Source organism: Oncorhynchus keta, unplaced genomic scaffold (genome assembly GCF_023373465.1).
Source record: "Oncorhynchus keta strain PuntledgeMale-10-30-2019 unplaced genomic scaffold, Oket_V2 Un_contig_3666_pilon_pilon, whole genome shotgun sequence".
NCBI classification, from domain to species: Eukaryota; Metazoa; Chordata; class Actinopteri; order Salmoniformes; family Salmonidae; genus Oncorhynchus; species Oncorhynchus keta.
Genome location: NW_026287361.1, coordinates 26,052 through 41,965, shown reverse-complemented (window position 1 = coordinate 41,965; position 15,914 = coordinate 26,052). Strand labels below are relative to the sequence as shown.

Genomic DNA, 15,914 nt, shown 5'->3' with positions numbered 1-15,914 from the left:
TTATGGGTAATATGACTCTACTGGGGTGGACTATTGTTTTATATGTAGATGTGTTTATGGGTAATATGACTCTACTGGGGTGGACTATTGTTTTATATGTAGATGTGTTTATGGGTATTGTTTTATATAGATGACTCTACTGGGGTGGACTATTGTTTTATATGTAGATGTGTTTATGGGTAATATGACTCTACTGGGGTGGACTATTGTTTTATATGTAGATGTGTTTATGGGTAATATGACTCTACTGGGGTGGACTATTGTTTTATATGTAGATGTGTTTATGGGTAATATGACTCTACTGGGGTGGACTATTGTTTTATATGTAGATGTGTTTATGGGTAATATGACTCTACTGGGGTGGACTATTGTTTTATATGTAGATGTGTTTATGGGTAATATGACTGGGGTTTTTTATATGTAGATGTGTTTATGGGTAATATGACTCTACTGGGGTGGACTATTGTTTTATATGTAGATGTGTTTATGGGTAATATGACTCTACTGGGGTGGACTATTGTTTTATATGTAGATGTGTTTATGGGTAGATGTGGACTTTGTTTTATATGTAGATGTGTTTATGGGTATATGACTCTACTGGGGTGGACTATTGTTTTATATGTAGATGTGTTTATGGGTAATATGACTCTACTGGGGTGGACTATTGTTTTATATGTAGATGTGTTTATGGGTAATATGACTCTACTGGGGCGGACTATTGTTTTATATGTAGATGTGTTTATGGGTAATATGACTCTACTGGGGCGGACTATTGTTTTATATGTAGATGTGTTTATGGGTAATATGACTCTACTGGGGCGGACTATTGTTTTATATGTAGATGTGTTTATGGGTAATATGACACTGGGGTTATTGTTTTATATGTAGATGTGGGTAAGGACTGTTGTTTTATAGGACCACTGTGTTTATGGGTGAAATCCTGGGACTAGGAGTGGGGTTTATGGAGGAAGCTCCATGTTGATGCATTCCATATGTAGACCTCCAGCAGTTTGGGGGTAGCCATATGTCATCACGAGGCGCCGCGATGGTGTCCGGCAGGGGACCAGCCATGATGTCATCAGGAAGCCCCGCAATGGTGTCTGGCGGCGGATCAGCCACGGCGCCATCAGGAGGAGCTATTGTTTTATATGTAGATGTGTTTATCAGGTAGGAGGACGGCGCCATCAGGAGGAGGCACGGTTTTATCAGGAGGAGGCACGGTTTATCAGGAGGAGGCACGGCGCCATCAGGAGGAGGCACGGTTTTATCAGGAGGAGGCACGGCCCCATCAGGAGGAGGCACGGCGCCATCAGGAGGAGGCACGGCGCCATCAGGAGGAGGCACCGCCATCAGGAGGAGGCACGGCGCCATCAGGAGGAGGCACGGCGCCATCAGGAGGAGGCACGGCGCCATCAGGAGGAGGCACGGCCCCATCAGGAGGAGGCACGGCCCCATCAGGAGGAGGCACGGCGCCATCAGGAGGAGGCACGGCGCCATCAGGAGGAGGCACGGTCCCCAGCAGATGTCACGGCGCCATCAGCAGGAGGCACGGCCCCATCAGGAGGAGGCACGGCGCCATCAGGAGTGTTTAGGAGGCACGGCCCCATCAGGAGGAGGCACGGCCCCATCAGGAGGAGGCACGGCCCCATCAGGAGGAGGCACGGCGCCATCAGGAGGAGGCACGGCCCCATCAGGAGGAGACGGCCCCATCAGGAGGCACGGCCCCATCAGGAGGAGGCACGGCCCCATCAGGAGGAGGCACGGCCCCATCAGGAGGAGGCACGGCCCCATCAGGAGGAGGCACGGCCCCATCAGGAGGAGGCACGGCCCCATCAGGAGGAGGCACGGCCCCATCAGGAGGAGGCACGGCCCCATCAGGAGGAGGCACGGCCCATCAGGAGGAGGCACGGCCCCATCAGGAGGAGGCACGGCGCCATCAGGAGGAGGCACGGCGCCATCAGGAGGAGGCACGGCGCCATCAGCAGGAGGCACGGCCATCAGCAGGAGGCACGGCCCCATCAGCAGGAGGCACGGCCCCATCAGCAGGAGGCACGGCTCCATCAGCAGGAGGCACGGCTCCATCAGCAGGAGGCACGGCGCCATCAGCAGGAGGCCCGGCGCCATCAGCAGGAGGCCCGGCGCCATCAGCAGGAGGCCCGGGCGCCAGCAGGAGGCCCGGCGCCATCAGCAGGAGGCCCCGCCATCAGGAGGAGGCACGGCCCCATCAGGAGGAGGCACGGCGCCATCAGCAGGAGGCACGGCGCCATCAGGAGGAGGCACGGCCCCATCAGGAGGAGGCACGGCCCCATCAGGAGGAGGCACGGCCCATCAGGAGGAGGCACGGCGCCATCAGGAGGAGGCACGGCCCCATCAGGAGGAGGCACGGCCCCATCAGGAGGAGGCACGGCCCCATCAGGAGGAGGCACGGCCCCATCAGGAGGAGGCACGGCGCCATCAGGAGGAGGCACGGCGCCATCAGCAGGAGGCACGGCCCCATCAGCAGGAGGCACGGCGCCATCAGCAGGCGGCACGGCCCCATCAGCAGGAGGCCCGGCGCCATCAGCAGGAGGCCCGGCGCCATCAGCAGGAGGCACGGCGCCATCAGCAGGAGGCCCGGCGCCATCAGCAGGAGGCACGGCGCCATCAGGAGGAGGCACGGCGCCATCAGCAGGAGGCACGGCGCCATCAGCAGGAGGCACGGCCCCATCAGCAGGAGGCACGGCGCCATCAGCAGGAGGCGTCACAATGGTGTCCGGTGGGGGACCAGCTCTGATGTCATCAGGAGGCGTCGCAATGGTGTCCGGTGGGGGACCAGCTCTGATGTCATCAGGAGGCGTCGCAATGGTGTCCGGTGGGGGACCAGCTCTGATGTCATCAGGAGGCGTCGCGATGGTGTCCGGTGGGGGACCAGCTCTGATGTCATCAGGAGGTGCTGCGATGGTGTCAGGCGGGGGAACAGCCATGGAGGAAGGTACAGCCACGGTGTCATCGGGAGGTGGCACTGTGTCCGGCGGAGGTTCCATGATGATGTCATCGGGCGGGGGCATGACCGCGTCCGGTAGCAGCTTGTCTTCCACCAGCGTGTTGACCAGCTCCACCATGGAAGGTAAACATAGAGATATAATAACTAGACCAGCTCCACCATGGAAGGTAAACATAGAGATATAATAACTAGACCAGCTCCACCATGGAAGGTAAACATAGAGATATAATAACTAGACCAGCTCCACCATGGAAGGTAAACATAGAGATATAATAACTAGACCAGCTCCACCATGGAAGGTGAGAATAGAGATATAATAACTAGACCAGCTCCACCATGGAAGGTGAGAATAGAGATATAATAACTAGACCAGCTCCACCATGGAAGGTGAGAATAGAGATATAATAACTAGACCAGCTCCACCATGGAAGGTGAGAATAGAGATATAATAACTAGACCAGCTCCACCATGGAAGGTAAACATAGAGATATAATAACTAGACCAGCTCCACCATGGAAGGTAAACATAGAGATATAATAACTAGACCAGCTCCACCATGGAAGGTGAGAATAGAGATATAATAACTAGACCAGCTCCACCATGGAAGGTGAGAATAGAGATATAATAACTACCAGCTCCACCATGGAATGTAAACATAGAGATATAATAACTAGACCAGCTCCACCATGGAAGATAAACATAGAGATATAATAACTAGACCAGCTCCACCATGGAAGGTGAGAATAGAGATATAATAACTAGACCAGCTCCACCATGGAAGATAAACATAGAGATATAATAACTAGACCAGCTCCACCATGGAAGGTGAGAATAGAGATATAATAACTAGACCAGCTCCACCATGGAAGGTAAACATAGAGATATAATAACTAGACCAGCTCCACCATGGAAGGTAAACATAGAGATATAATAACTAGACCAGCTCCACCATGGAATGTAAACATAGAGATATAATAACTAGACCAGCTCCACCATGGAAGGTAAACATAGAGATATAATAACTAGACCAGCTCCACCATGGAAGGTAAACATAGAGATATAATAACTAGACCAGCTCCACCATGGAAGGTGAGAATAGAGATATAATAACTAGACCAGCTCCACCATGGAATGTAAACATAGAGATATAATAACTAGACCAGCTCCACCATGGAAGATAAACATAGAGATATAATAACTAGACCAGCTCCACCATGGAAGGTGAGAATAGAGATATAATAACTAGACCAGCTCCACCATGGAAGGTAAACATAGAGATATAATAACTAGACCAGCTCCACCATGGAAGGTGAGAATAGAGATATAATAACTAGACCAGCTCCACCATGGAAGGTGAGGATAGAGATATAATAACTAGACCAGCTCCACCATGGAAGGTAAACATAGAGATATAATAACTAGACCAGCTCCACCATGGAAGGTAAACATAGAGATATAATAACTAGACCAGCTCCACCATGGAAGGTGAGCATAGAGATATAATAACTAGACCAGCTCCACCATGGAAGGTAAACATAGAGATATAATAACTAGACCAGCTCCACCATGGAAGGTAAACATAGAGATATAATAACTAGACCAGCTCCACCATGGAAGGTAAACAGAGATATAATAACTAGACCAGCTCCACCATGGAAGGTGAGGATAGAGATATTACAACATTGAAAAAAAAGATTTTGCTACTCAATGTCTCTCTCTCCATCTCTCTCTCTCTCTTCCAGGTACAGTCTCTACTGGTGATATTACCATAGTTCCCATATAGTGATTCCCTTCTCTGATTCACGTCACAACACTCTCCAGGACCACGGAACCCCCTACACACACACACACACACACACACACACACACACACACACACACACACACACACACACACACACACACACACACACACACACACACACACACACACACACACGTAGCCTCTCTCTACTACTAACACACAGCTCACCTGGCAGAACACACACACACACACACACTACTAACACACAGCTCACCTGGCAGAACACACACACACACACAGCCTCTACTACTAACACACAGCTCACCTGGCAGAACACACACACACACACACAGCCTCTCTACTACTAACACACAGCTCACCTGGCAGAACACACACACACACACAGCCTCTCTACTACTAACACACAGCTCACCTGGCAGAACACACACAGTCCACATTCTGACCTGAACATCATGACGTGTCACTTCTCTCTCTTCTGTTGTATTTAAATTACTTTTGACGTTTCCATTTATAATAAATACCTGACCCTACAATGAGATGTTGTTTTTCTTTGTGTTTTACTGAGTGTTTCATTATTAAAGATGACGCTGTATTGATCGTGTGTTAAATCAAAGCGTTGGACTAGTAACCGGAAGGTTGCAAGTTCAAACCCCGAGCTGACAAGGTACAAATCTGTCGTTCTGCCCCTGAACAGGCAGTTAACCCACTGTTCCTAGGCCGTCATTGAAAATAAGAATTTGTTCTTATTAACTGACTTGCCTAGTAAAATAAAGGTAAAATAAATATTTATTTTTTTAAAGGATTATGATCTATGATACATGTTGTCTTTTAGATCAGAATGAATGGGATTCAATGGGCAGGGAACCAGATCCTAGATCAGCACTCTGACAACCTTCATGAGTACCAGGGCCCAGGAGAAGAGATGTAATCTGGGGCCGAGAAACTAGTTTTTGTGGGCTGTTTTCACAGATTAGATGAATCCAGGAGCAGGTTTAGTCCTGACTAGGGTCACTTGAGTCTAAATGTGGTTGAATGAACGCAGACTACATGTTCCCTCCTGATCTATTATTATTTCTGATTTAACACAATAACATCTGCTAAATTATTATTATTATTAATTTAACTCGGCAAGTCAGCTAAGAACTAATTCTTATTTACAATGACGGCCTACCTCGGCCAAAACCCGAACGACGCTGGGCCAATTGTGCTCCGCCCTACGGGACTCCCAATCACAGCTGGATGTGATGCAGGCTGGATCTCTGACTTTACATTTAGAAACTGGTGTCCCAGACACAGATTAAACCTAATCCTGGAAGAAACACCTCCATTCAAAGGGTGTTGAAGCCATATAAATGTATGAACTCTGGTTTAGTGAAGAGTCCAAATCCACACAGCGATAATTCTATGACTCAGTATGTTTGTTTTAGTGGTTTATTGCGCCATCCTCAAGACTTGACAGATATTACAACCAGACTAACAGAAACCCTCTCGGGTACATCTACAGATGAAGCATCAGTCTATCACTTTTAAATGGTTACATTTTCGACTATTTGACTAATGATACAAGTTAAGCATTTTCACACACACCATAGTGTCATACAGACAACATGGTGAGTAATTGACTGATATCAAGCTGAATGTAAAAGCTGCTCGCAAACAGACAGAAAATACATTTATAAATAATGACAAATAAATACACAACGGAGACGACAACGAGTGGAGAACCTTCTAGTCAGTGTGACAGAAATAAAACTGTTGATCTGTAAACAATGAATAATGATAAAGGAGAATAAAGTTACCACACTGCTACAGCGCTGCCATTGGCCAGGGTTAGATCTACAGCGCTGCCATTGGCCAGGGTTAGATCTACAGCGCTGCCATTGGCCAGGGTGGTAACATGGATAACAGATCAGTGTGGTAACATGGATAACAGATCAGTGTGGTAACATGGATAACAGGGTAACATGGATAACAGATCAGTGTGGTAACATGGATAACAGATCAGTGTGGTAACATGGATAACAGATCAGTGTGGTAACATGGATAACAGATCAGTGTGGTAACATGGATAACAGATCAGTGTGGTAACATGGATAACAGATCAGTGTGGTAACATGGATAACAGATCAGTGTGGTAACATGGATAACAGGGTAACATGGATAACAGATCAGTGTGGTAACATGGATAACAGATCAGTGTGGTAACATGGATAACAGATCAGTGTGGTAACATGGATAACAGATCAGTGTGGTAACATGGATAACAGATCAGTGTGGTAACATGGATAACAGATCAGTGTGGTAACATGGATAACAGATCAGTGTGGTAACATGGATAACAGATCTGTGTGGTAACATGGATAACAGATCAGTGTGGTAACATGGATAACAGATCTGTGTGGTAACATGGATAACAGATCAGTGTGGGAACATGGATAACAGATCAGTGTGGTAACATGGATAACAGATCAGTGTGGTAACATGGATAACAGATCAGTGTGGTAACATGGATAACAGATCAGTGTGGTAACATGGATAACAGATCAGTGTGGTAACATGGATAACAGGGTAACATGGATAACAGATCAGTGTGGTAACATGGATAACAGATCAGTGTGGTAACATGGATAACAGATCAGTGTGGTAACATGGATAACAGATCAGTGTGGTAACATGGATAACAGATCAGTGTGGTAACATGGATAACAGATCAGTGTGGTAACATGGATAACAGATCAGTGTGGTAACATGGATAACAGATCAGTGTGGTAACATGGATAACAGATCAGTGTGGTAACATGGATAACAGATCAGTGTGGTAACATGGATAACAGATCAGTGTGGTAACATGGATAACAGATCAGTGTGGTAATGGATATGATCAGACATGGATAACAGATCAGTGTGGTTACATGGATAACAGATCAGTGTGGTAACATGGATAACAGATCAGTGTGGTTACATGGATAACAGATCAGTGTGGTAACATGGATAACAGATCAGTGTGGTAACATGGATAACAGATCAGTGTGGTAACATGGATAACAGATCAGTGTGGTTACATGGATAACAGATCAGTGTGGTAACATGGATAACAGATCAGTGTGGTTACATGGATAACAGATCAGTGTGGTAACATGGATAACAGATCAGTGTGGTAACATGGATAACAGATCAGTGTGGTAACATGGATAACAGATCAGTGTGGTAACATGGACAGATCAGTGTGGTAACATGGATAACAGGTGAGCGGCAGGTGAATAAAGCTAATATGTGTAGTAACCATATGACACCAGTAGGGGGCGTGGTGTATTACAGTAAATACTGAGACAAGGGCCCAATTCCAAATGGACATCTAACTGAAGGAGCTCTCTCACCACAGCAGCCCTCCGTACCCCTCTGCTGTTCAGGGTCATGTATAGTATTGCAGGACTAGGCCAGGTTGAGGTCAGCGGGGTCGGCGACAGCGTTATCAGAGGGGGTGTCCTCCAGGGAGGCCTCCACAGTGTTGTTCCAGGTGCCGTCCGTCTGGGGGTCAGAGCTGTTGGCCGAGGGGGTCTCCCCGACCACCGAGCCCTGAGAGGGGGTCACCTCGGGGGCCTGGGTGGGGGTGGGTGGCCGGTTGGCTGGGAGATCTGAGGGGGAGTCAGAGATGGTGCTGGAGGGGATGTGTGTGGCATTGGGTGTGTGTGAGGTGTTGGGTGTGTGTGTGACGTTGGGTGTGTGTGAGGTGTTGAGTGTGGCGTTGGGTGTGTGTGTGGCATTGGGTGTGGCGTTGGATGTGGCGTTGGATGTGTGTGTGGCATTGGGTGTGGCGTTGGATGTGTGTGTGGGGGTAGGTGTGTGTGGTGGGGTTGGTTCCTGGGGGTCAGAGCAGACAGCCTCTCCCTCAGCTACGTACCACACCTCATTGTGTCTGTTCAGCAGCTTCAGAGGACTGGAGAGAAACACAGGAAATAATCAATACAGAGAGAGGGAGAGGGAGAGGGAGAGCGAGAGAGAGCGAGACAGAGAGGAGAGAGAGAGAGACAGGGAGAGAGAGAGAGAGAGAGGAGAGAGAGAGAGAGAGAGGGAGAGAGAGAGAGAGAGAGAGAGAGAGAAGAGAGAGAGAGAGAGAGAGAGAGAGAGAGAGAGAGAGAGAGAGAGAGTGTTCATAAAGGAAGTGGGGTAGATAGATAGAGAGAGACAGACAGACAGACAGACAGAGTAAGAAACACAGGACAGAATCAAGAGAGGTGTGTATGTGTATTTATGAGATCATAGTGTGTGTGTGTATCTGAGATTAGTTTAGCAAAAGCGTGTGTGTGCGTATGTGTGTGTCCAGGCCTACCTGTCGTAACCCACTCCGTAGTGGTAGGTGTGGTTGTAGTCAGCCTGAACCCTGGCCAGCTCCTTGGTCAGTAGGTGAGCATGAAGCCTGGAGGTCACTGACAACATCCAGCCTCCGTAGCTACGCACGTACACATCCATAGAGGGCATCTCAGTAAAGTAGAGCTGGAGAGAGAGACATCCCAACAACAATAACACATTATAACATCACTGATAACATCCAGCCTAGATTAGTTCACACAGACATAATGACATGGCACAATTCCTTAGAATTCAAGTCATTATCCCCTCTGATAGAAATAACTCCAGAACCATCGAGCATTATCCCCACAGATATGTAGATAATCAAGCATTATCCTCACAGATATATAGATCATAGAACAATATCCCCACAGATATATAGATCATAGAACAATATCCCCACAGATATATAGATCATACAGCAGTATCCCCACAGATATGTAGATAATCAAGCATTATCCTCACAGATATATAGATCATACAGCATTATCCCCACAGATATATAGATCATAGAACAATATCCCCACAGATATATAGATCATAGAACAATATCCCCACAGATATATAGATAATAGAACAATATCCCCACAGATATGTAGATAATCAAGCATTATCCTCACAGATATATAGATCATAGAACAATATCTCCATTATCCCCACAGATATATAGATAATAGGTCATTATCCCCACAGATATATAGATCATAGGTCATTATCCCCACAGATATATAGATCATAGAACAATACCCCCACAGCTATATAGATCATACAGCATTATCCCCACAGATATATAGATCATACAGCATTATCCCCACAGATATATAGATCATACAGCATTATCCCCACAGATATATAGATCATACAGCATTATCCCCACAGATATATAGATCATACAGCATTATCCCCACAGATATATAGATCATACAGCATTATCCCCACAGATATATAGATCATACAGCATTATCCCCACAGATATATAGATCATACAGCATTATCCCCACAGATATATAGATCATACAGCATTATCCCCACAGATATATAGATCATACAGCATTATCCCCACAGATATATAGATAATAGATGCAGACCGGTCCCAGCTCCATAGCTGTCTACTGTACAGCAGAACAGAACATCTGGATTCTTCATCTGTTGAGAACATCACTGTGTATACCTGCGTAGTGTAATGCTAGGAACGCCAAGTTCCTGGGTTCAAATCCCGCAGGGGTCGCACACACTCACATGCTAGAAATATATATAAATATACACACTCACATGCTAGAAATATATATAAATATACACACTCACATGCTATATACACACTCACATGCTAGAAATATATATAAATATACACACTCACATGCTAGCAATATATATAAATATGCACACTCACATGCTAGAAATATATATAAATATACACACTCACATGCTAGAAATATTACTACTGGCTTTTATATTACACTTACTACTGTAAGTGGCTGTAAGTGGCTTTGGATAAACACCTCTGGTAAAACGGCATACCTCATAATATTAATTGTGATGTGTTTGTTCCACCTGCTTCTGATTGGAGGGTTAGCCGGCCAGACTCACCTTGTCATTGGTAGGTGTGGGAGGTCTCTCCTGATAGGCTGCTGGCAGCAGGAAACTGAGGGTGTAGATGGCTGGTTCCCACATCCTGGTCTCCTCAGGGATCCTCACCAGGACTGGAGCAGTCATCTCCATCTGGAGACCTGGGACACACAGACACAGCCATACACACAGACACAGAGACACACAGACACGGAGACACACAGACACGGCCATACACACAGACACGGAGACACACAGACATGGAGACACACAGACACGGCCATACACACAGACACGGAGACACACAGACACGGCCATACACACAGACACGGAGACACACAGACATGGAGACACACAGACATGGAGACACACAGACACAGCCATACACACAGACACGGAGACACAGAGACACACAGACACGGAGACACACAGACACAGACACGGAGACACACAGACACAGAGACACACAGACACGGAGACACACAGACACGGAGACACACAGACACACAGACACGGAGACACACACAGAGACACACAGACACACACACAGACACGGAGACACACAGACACACACAGACACGGAGACACACAGACACACACAGACACGGAGACACACAGACACACAGACACGCAGACACACAGACACAGCCATACACACAGACACAGCCATACACACAGACACGGAGACACGCAGACACACAGACACAGCCACACACACATATCCATTTAGAGGTTTGCAGTATTCAGACACACAATGCATTTTGTAGATGTACAATGTCCTCAAATGTGTAAATTCAGACACACAGGATTAACACACTCTCTCTCTCTCTTACCTCCGTTGTTGGCCCCAGTGATGTACTGGAACAGTCTCTTACCTCCGTTGTTGGCCCCAGTGATGTACTGGAACAGTCTCTTACCTCCGTTGTTGGCCCCAGTGATGTACTGGAACAGTCTCTTACCTCCGTTGTTGGCTCCAGTGATGTACTGGAACAGTCTCTTACCTCCGTTGTTGGCCCCAGTGATGTACTGGAACAGTCTCTTACCTCCGTTGTTGGCCCCAGTGATGTACTGGAACAGTCTCTTACCTCCGTTGTTGGCCCCAGTGATGTACTGGAACAGTCTCTTACCTCCGTTGTTGGCCCCAGTGATGTACTGTAACAGTCTCTTACCTCCGTTGTTGGCCCCAGTGATGTACTGGAACAGTCTCCTGAAGGCCATGGCTGCTCCCACCCCCATGAAGTAGGCCTCCGCATCCGTAGACACCCAACGAGTAGGACTGTAGTGACGGACCTGACAAACACACACACACATATTATTAAAGTCTCTTATTTTTAACATATAGGTACAGGTGTCCATCTGTGTGTGTGGCCCCAGTGATGTGTGTCTGTGTGTGTGTGTGTGATGTGTGTGTCTCTGTGTTGTGTGATGTGTAACAGTCTCTTACCTCCGTGTTGGCCCCAGTGATGTATGGTGTGTCTGTGTGTGATGATGTGGAACAGTCTCCTGAGGTGTGTATGTGTGCGTATGTGTGTGTGTGTGTGTGTGGACATATTTTTAACATATAGGTGGTGTCCATCTGTGTGTGTGTGTGTGTGTGTGTGTGTGTGTGTGTGTGTGTGTGTGTGTGTGTGTGTGTGTGTGTAAGGGTGTATGTGTGTGATGGTGATGGTGTGTGTGTGTGTGTAAGGGTGTATGTGTGTGATGGTGATGGTGTGTGCGTGTGATGGTGTGTGTGATGGTGATGGTGTGTATGTGTGCGTGTGCGTGTGTGTGTGTGTGTGTGTGTGTGATGGTGTGTCTGTGTGTGATGGTGTGTCTGTGTGTGATGGTGTGTCTGTGTGTGATGGTGTGTAGGTGTGTATGTGTGTGTGTGTGTGTGTGTGTGATGGTGTGTGTGTGTGTGATGGTGTGTAGGTGTGTGTAGGTGTGTATGTGTGTGTGTGTGTGTCCACTCACCTCATATTCGTCTGTTTTGCACACCAGCTCATACTCCAGACATTCCTTTGACTCAGAGCAGAAACTGGAGTTGTTGCTGGGGCTAGAGGACAGGAGATAGTAGGTTTTAGTAGTGTCTCATTCTAACACACTCCATCACACACACACACACAGTAAGGGGGTGTCATTGAAAAGGAGAGATCGTCTTACCCGACGCCGCCTTCAGCACCAACTGAAACCATTAGAGCCACCAGCATCACCAGCCCTGGGAACAACTCCCTGAGGACACACACAGTTGTTCATATCCACTGTCTATTGGTGTGTGTGTGATGATGTGTGTGTATTGGTGTGTGTGTGATGGTGTATGATGGTGTGTGTGTGTGTATGATGGTTTGTGTGTGTGATGGTGTGTGTGATGGTATGTGATCGCGTGTGATGGTGTGTGTGTGTGTGATGGTGTGTGTGTGATGGTGTGTGAAGGTTTGTGTGATGGTTTGTGTGTGATGGTGTGTGAAGGTTTGTGTTTGTGTGAAGGTTTGTGTGATGGTTTGTGTGTGATGGTGTGTGAAGGTTTGTGTTTGTGTGATGGTGTGTAGGTTTGTGTGTGTGTGATGGTGTGTTTGTGTGTGTTGTGTGTGTGGTGTGTGTGTGTGTGTGTGTGTGTGTGTGTGTGTGTGTGTGTGTGTGTGTGTGTGTGTGTGTGTGTGTGATGGTGTGTAGTTGTGTGTGTGTGTGTGTGTGTGTGTGTGTGTGATGGTGTGTTTTGGTGTGTGTGTGATGGTTTGTGTGTGTGTGAGGGTGTGGGTGTGTGTGATGGTGTGTGTGAGGGTGTGTGTGATGGTGTGTGTGATGGTGTTTGTGATGGTGTGTGTGATGGTGTGTGTGTGATGGTGTTTTCTGCAGAGGTACAATGGGGCACATTATCCTCTGAGAGGGAGAGAGAGGTGTGTGTGTGTGAGAGAGAGAGAAAGAGAGAGAAATATAGAGAGAGATTTTGCTGCATCGTCATTCTCTCTCTGCACCAGCCACAGCATCAGCAGCAGAACAGGCGATCTGAGGTCACGGTGGAAAAGATAATGATGCCAATGGTCTTAACTAGATCCTTATCAACTACTGACTGACCTACTGCAGAGCAGAAACAATCCCGTTACTCAACTCAGCTAGCAACCGTTATTTAACGTCTGGAAGCGAGCCAACGGTTGCGTTTCAATGCGGTAGACACACGGTGCTTGCCTTTCCTCAGCCAGGACCCGGTTAATATTGATGCAGCGGACCGAAACATGAGAGGGTTGGCTCAGAAACAGACTCTCTCTCTCTCTCTTTCTATCGCTTTCTCTCCGTGAGATGCGCAAGCAATGCGTCATTTTGCTGCTCAGGTCAATGTCACACCCACTTCACACTTTCTTTCTCATATTTTGTTGCACAACTACAAAAATGACTTCAAAAAACCATACCCATAGAAGTACTCTCGTCCCACACACATTGAAGTAAAACAAATAAACCTAACTAAAATAATCCCATTTGCTTTAATAAGAAAACAATATGCAGTAATAAATACCAGCCCAACAGTCCGCTGAACAGCAGCAACATGCAGTATGAGAACTCACATTATGAAGAGGAATGTCCTGTCCGGTGTCCGTTATCCGCCGGTGAAATTTGACTAGGCTACTGCGTGCTTTGTGAGCTCTGGAGGATGACGACAGGCACCCGGTTTGATCAGCAGTAGCTTTATAGTGTACTGCAGCTCTCGCTGCTTACGAAACCACAGCCAGGTCTGGGCTGGTCCACTAACGGCCGACCGGAGGGGCGCAGGTGTGTCTGTGTGTGTAATGTCTGTGTGTGTAATAATGGAGCGGCGTGGGGTTGCCGCGGGAAGTAGTTTAAGGGGTGTGTGTGTGTGACGGTGATGGTGTGTAGGTGTGTCTGTGTGTGTAATAATGGAGCGGCGTGGGGTTGCCGCGGGAAGTAGTTTAAGGGATGCAGAATTAATGCAGGTTTTTGGCTGCACTGAAAGCATCAATACTCTGGTCCGCTGATACTGAACTAGTGAAGGTCCGCTGATACTGAACTAGTGAAGGTCCGCTGATACTGAACTAGTGAAGGTCCGCTGATACTGAACTAGCGAAGGTCCGCTGATACTGAACTAGCGAAGGTCCGCTGATACTGAACTAGCGAAGGTCCGCTGATACTGAACTAGTGAAGGTCCGCTGATACTGAACTAGTGAAGGTCCGCTGATACTGAACTAGTGAAGGTCCGCTGATACTGAACTAGTGAAGGTCCGCTGATACTGAACTAGTGAAGGTCCGCTGATACTGAACTAGTGAAGGTCCGCTGATACTGAACTAGTGAAGGTCCGCTGATACTGAACTAGTGAAGATACTCACAGATATTCACAACGTTTGTGATGAACCACAGGTTGTTTCTTCATGCAAAATAGATTTGGGGTTTAAAATTCATTTAAGCTGCTTTATTTGAGGGGTTTAGTGAAGGTGGGTCATTTTTGACCCTTAGGACAAGATGAGTATACAGAATGTTAAGACTACACAAGGGTTAATATATGTTTCCCAGTTTCTTGAAATACTTTGCAAAAGTAATTTATTTCTATGTGAAAGCTGAAACGGTTATTTCATTCCTGTTTCATTTTATCAGACAAGCTTATCCAGAGCAACAGTGAATACATTTTCAGACTGGTCCCACATTGGACTCAAACCCACAACCCTAGTGTTGCAAGCACCATGCTCCACCACCTCAGTCACATCATGGCATCACAACATCACAAACCACTTGATGTCTCAATGTAGTTCATTACTGTAGCGGTCATTGTTTTTCTACAGGCTGATAGAAAGTCTACAGGTACAAACCTAGACGACCAGCCTCTGTACAATACAGTCATGTACATTTACATTCTGTTTAGCAAGGATGGTAAATTAATACTGTACAAAAAGTGGTTGTTTTCCATGTAATTTAATTTCATGTGAATGTTTTGTGTCTTTGTTCATAACTTTGCACCATTTGATGTAAATGTTTGAGGACAGCGTTTTGTTCTTTCTAGATTCCATTAGAATGACATCACAGAGAAAGGGACAGGGTTTTGATCTTTCTAGATTCCATTAGAATGACATCACAGAGAAAGGGACAGGGTTTTGTTCTTTATAGATTCCATTAGAATGACATCACAGAGAAAGGGACAGGGTTTTGTTCTTTCTAGATTCCATTAGATGGAAGGTCTGCTGATACTGAACTAGTGAAGGTCTGCTGATACTGAACTAGTGAAGGTCATCACAGAGAAAGGGACAGGGTTTTGTTCTTTCTAG

The 15,914-nt window shown here is 46.8% G+C and overlaps 2 protein-coding genes and 1 long non-coding RNA gene across 52 annotated transcripts; 1 reads left to right on the top strand and 2 right to left on the bottom strand.

Annotated features, from left to right (window-relative positions):
• The first annotated feature begins 1,030 nt into the window (after positions 1-1,030).
• Positions 1,031-4,922, top strand: LOC127924102 (loricrin-like). 50 transcript variants are annotated; one of them, XM_052508529.1, is made up of 10 exons: positions 1,031-1,137; positions 1,237-1,263; positions 1,346-1,401; positions 1,444-1,485; positions 1,617-1,679; positions 1,717-1,884; positions 2,339-3,546; positions 3,897-4,072; positions 4,249-4,292; positions 4,726-4,922. In XM_052508529.1, the coding sequence occupies exons 1-7, from the start codon at positions 1,046-1,048 to the stop codon at positions 3,166-3,168; spliced, it is 1,278 nt and encodes a 425-aa protein (XP_052364489.1). In that variant the 5' UTR covers positions 1,031-1,045; the 3' UTR covers positions 3,169-3,546; positions 3,897-4,072; positions 4,249-4,292; positions 4,726-4,922. The 50 variants fall into 50 exon arrangements, with proteins under 50 accessions (XP_052364489.1, XP_052364487.1, XP_052364483.1 ...); XM_052508527.1 differs by having other exon boundaries at positions 1,596-1,679; XM_052508523.1 differs by having other exon boundaries at positions 1,444-1,506; positions 1,596-1,679.
• Positions 4,727-5,462, bottom strand: LOC127924104 (uncharacterized). The gene is made up of 2 exons (XR_008116747.1): positions 5,053-5,462; positions 4,727-4,955 (listed from the first exon to the last, which is right to left on the bottom strand). It is a non-coding gene; the product is annotated as an uncharacterized LOC127924104 (long non-coding RNA).
• Positions 5,463-7,635: 2,173 nt separating this feature from the next.
• On the bottom strand, positions 7,636-14,456 carry LOC127924105 (uncharacterized). Its single transcript, XM_052508532.1, has 7 exons — positions 14,207-14,456; positions 12,810-12,878; positions 12,621-12,702; positions 11,834-11,954; positions 10,686-10,825; positions 9,079-9,242; positions 7,636-8,685 (listed from the first exon to the last, which is right to left on the bottom strand). Coding segments are annotated over exons 1-7 (1,083 nt in total). The 5' UTR covers positions 14,209-14,456; the 3' UTR covers positions 7,636-8,180.
• Between the last annotated feature and the right edge of the window lie 1,458 nt (positions 14,457-15,914).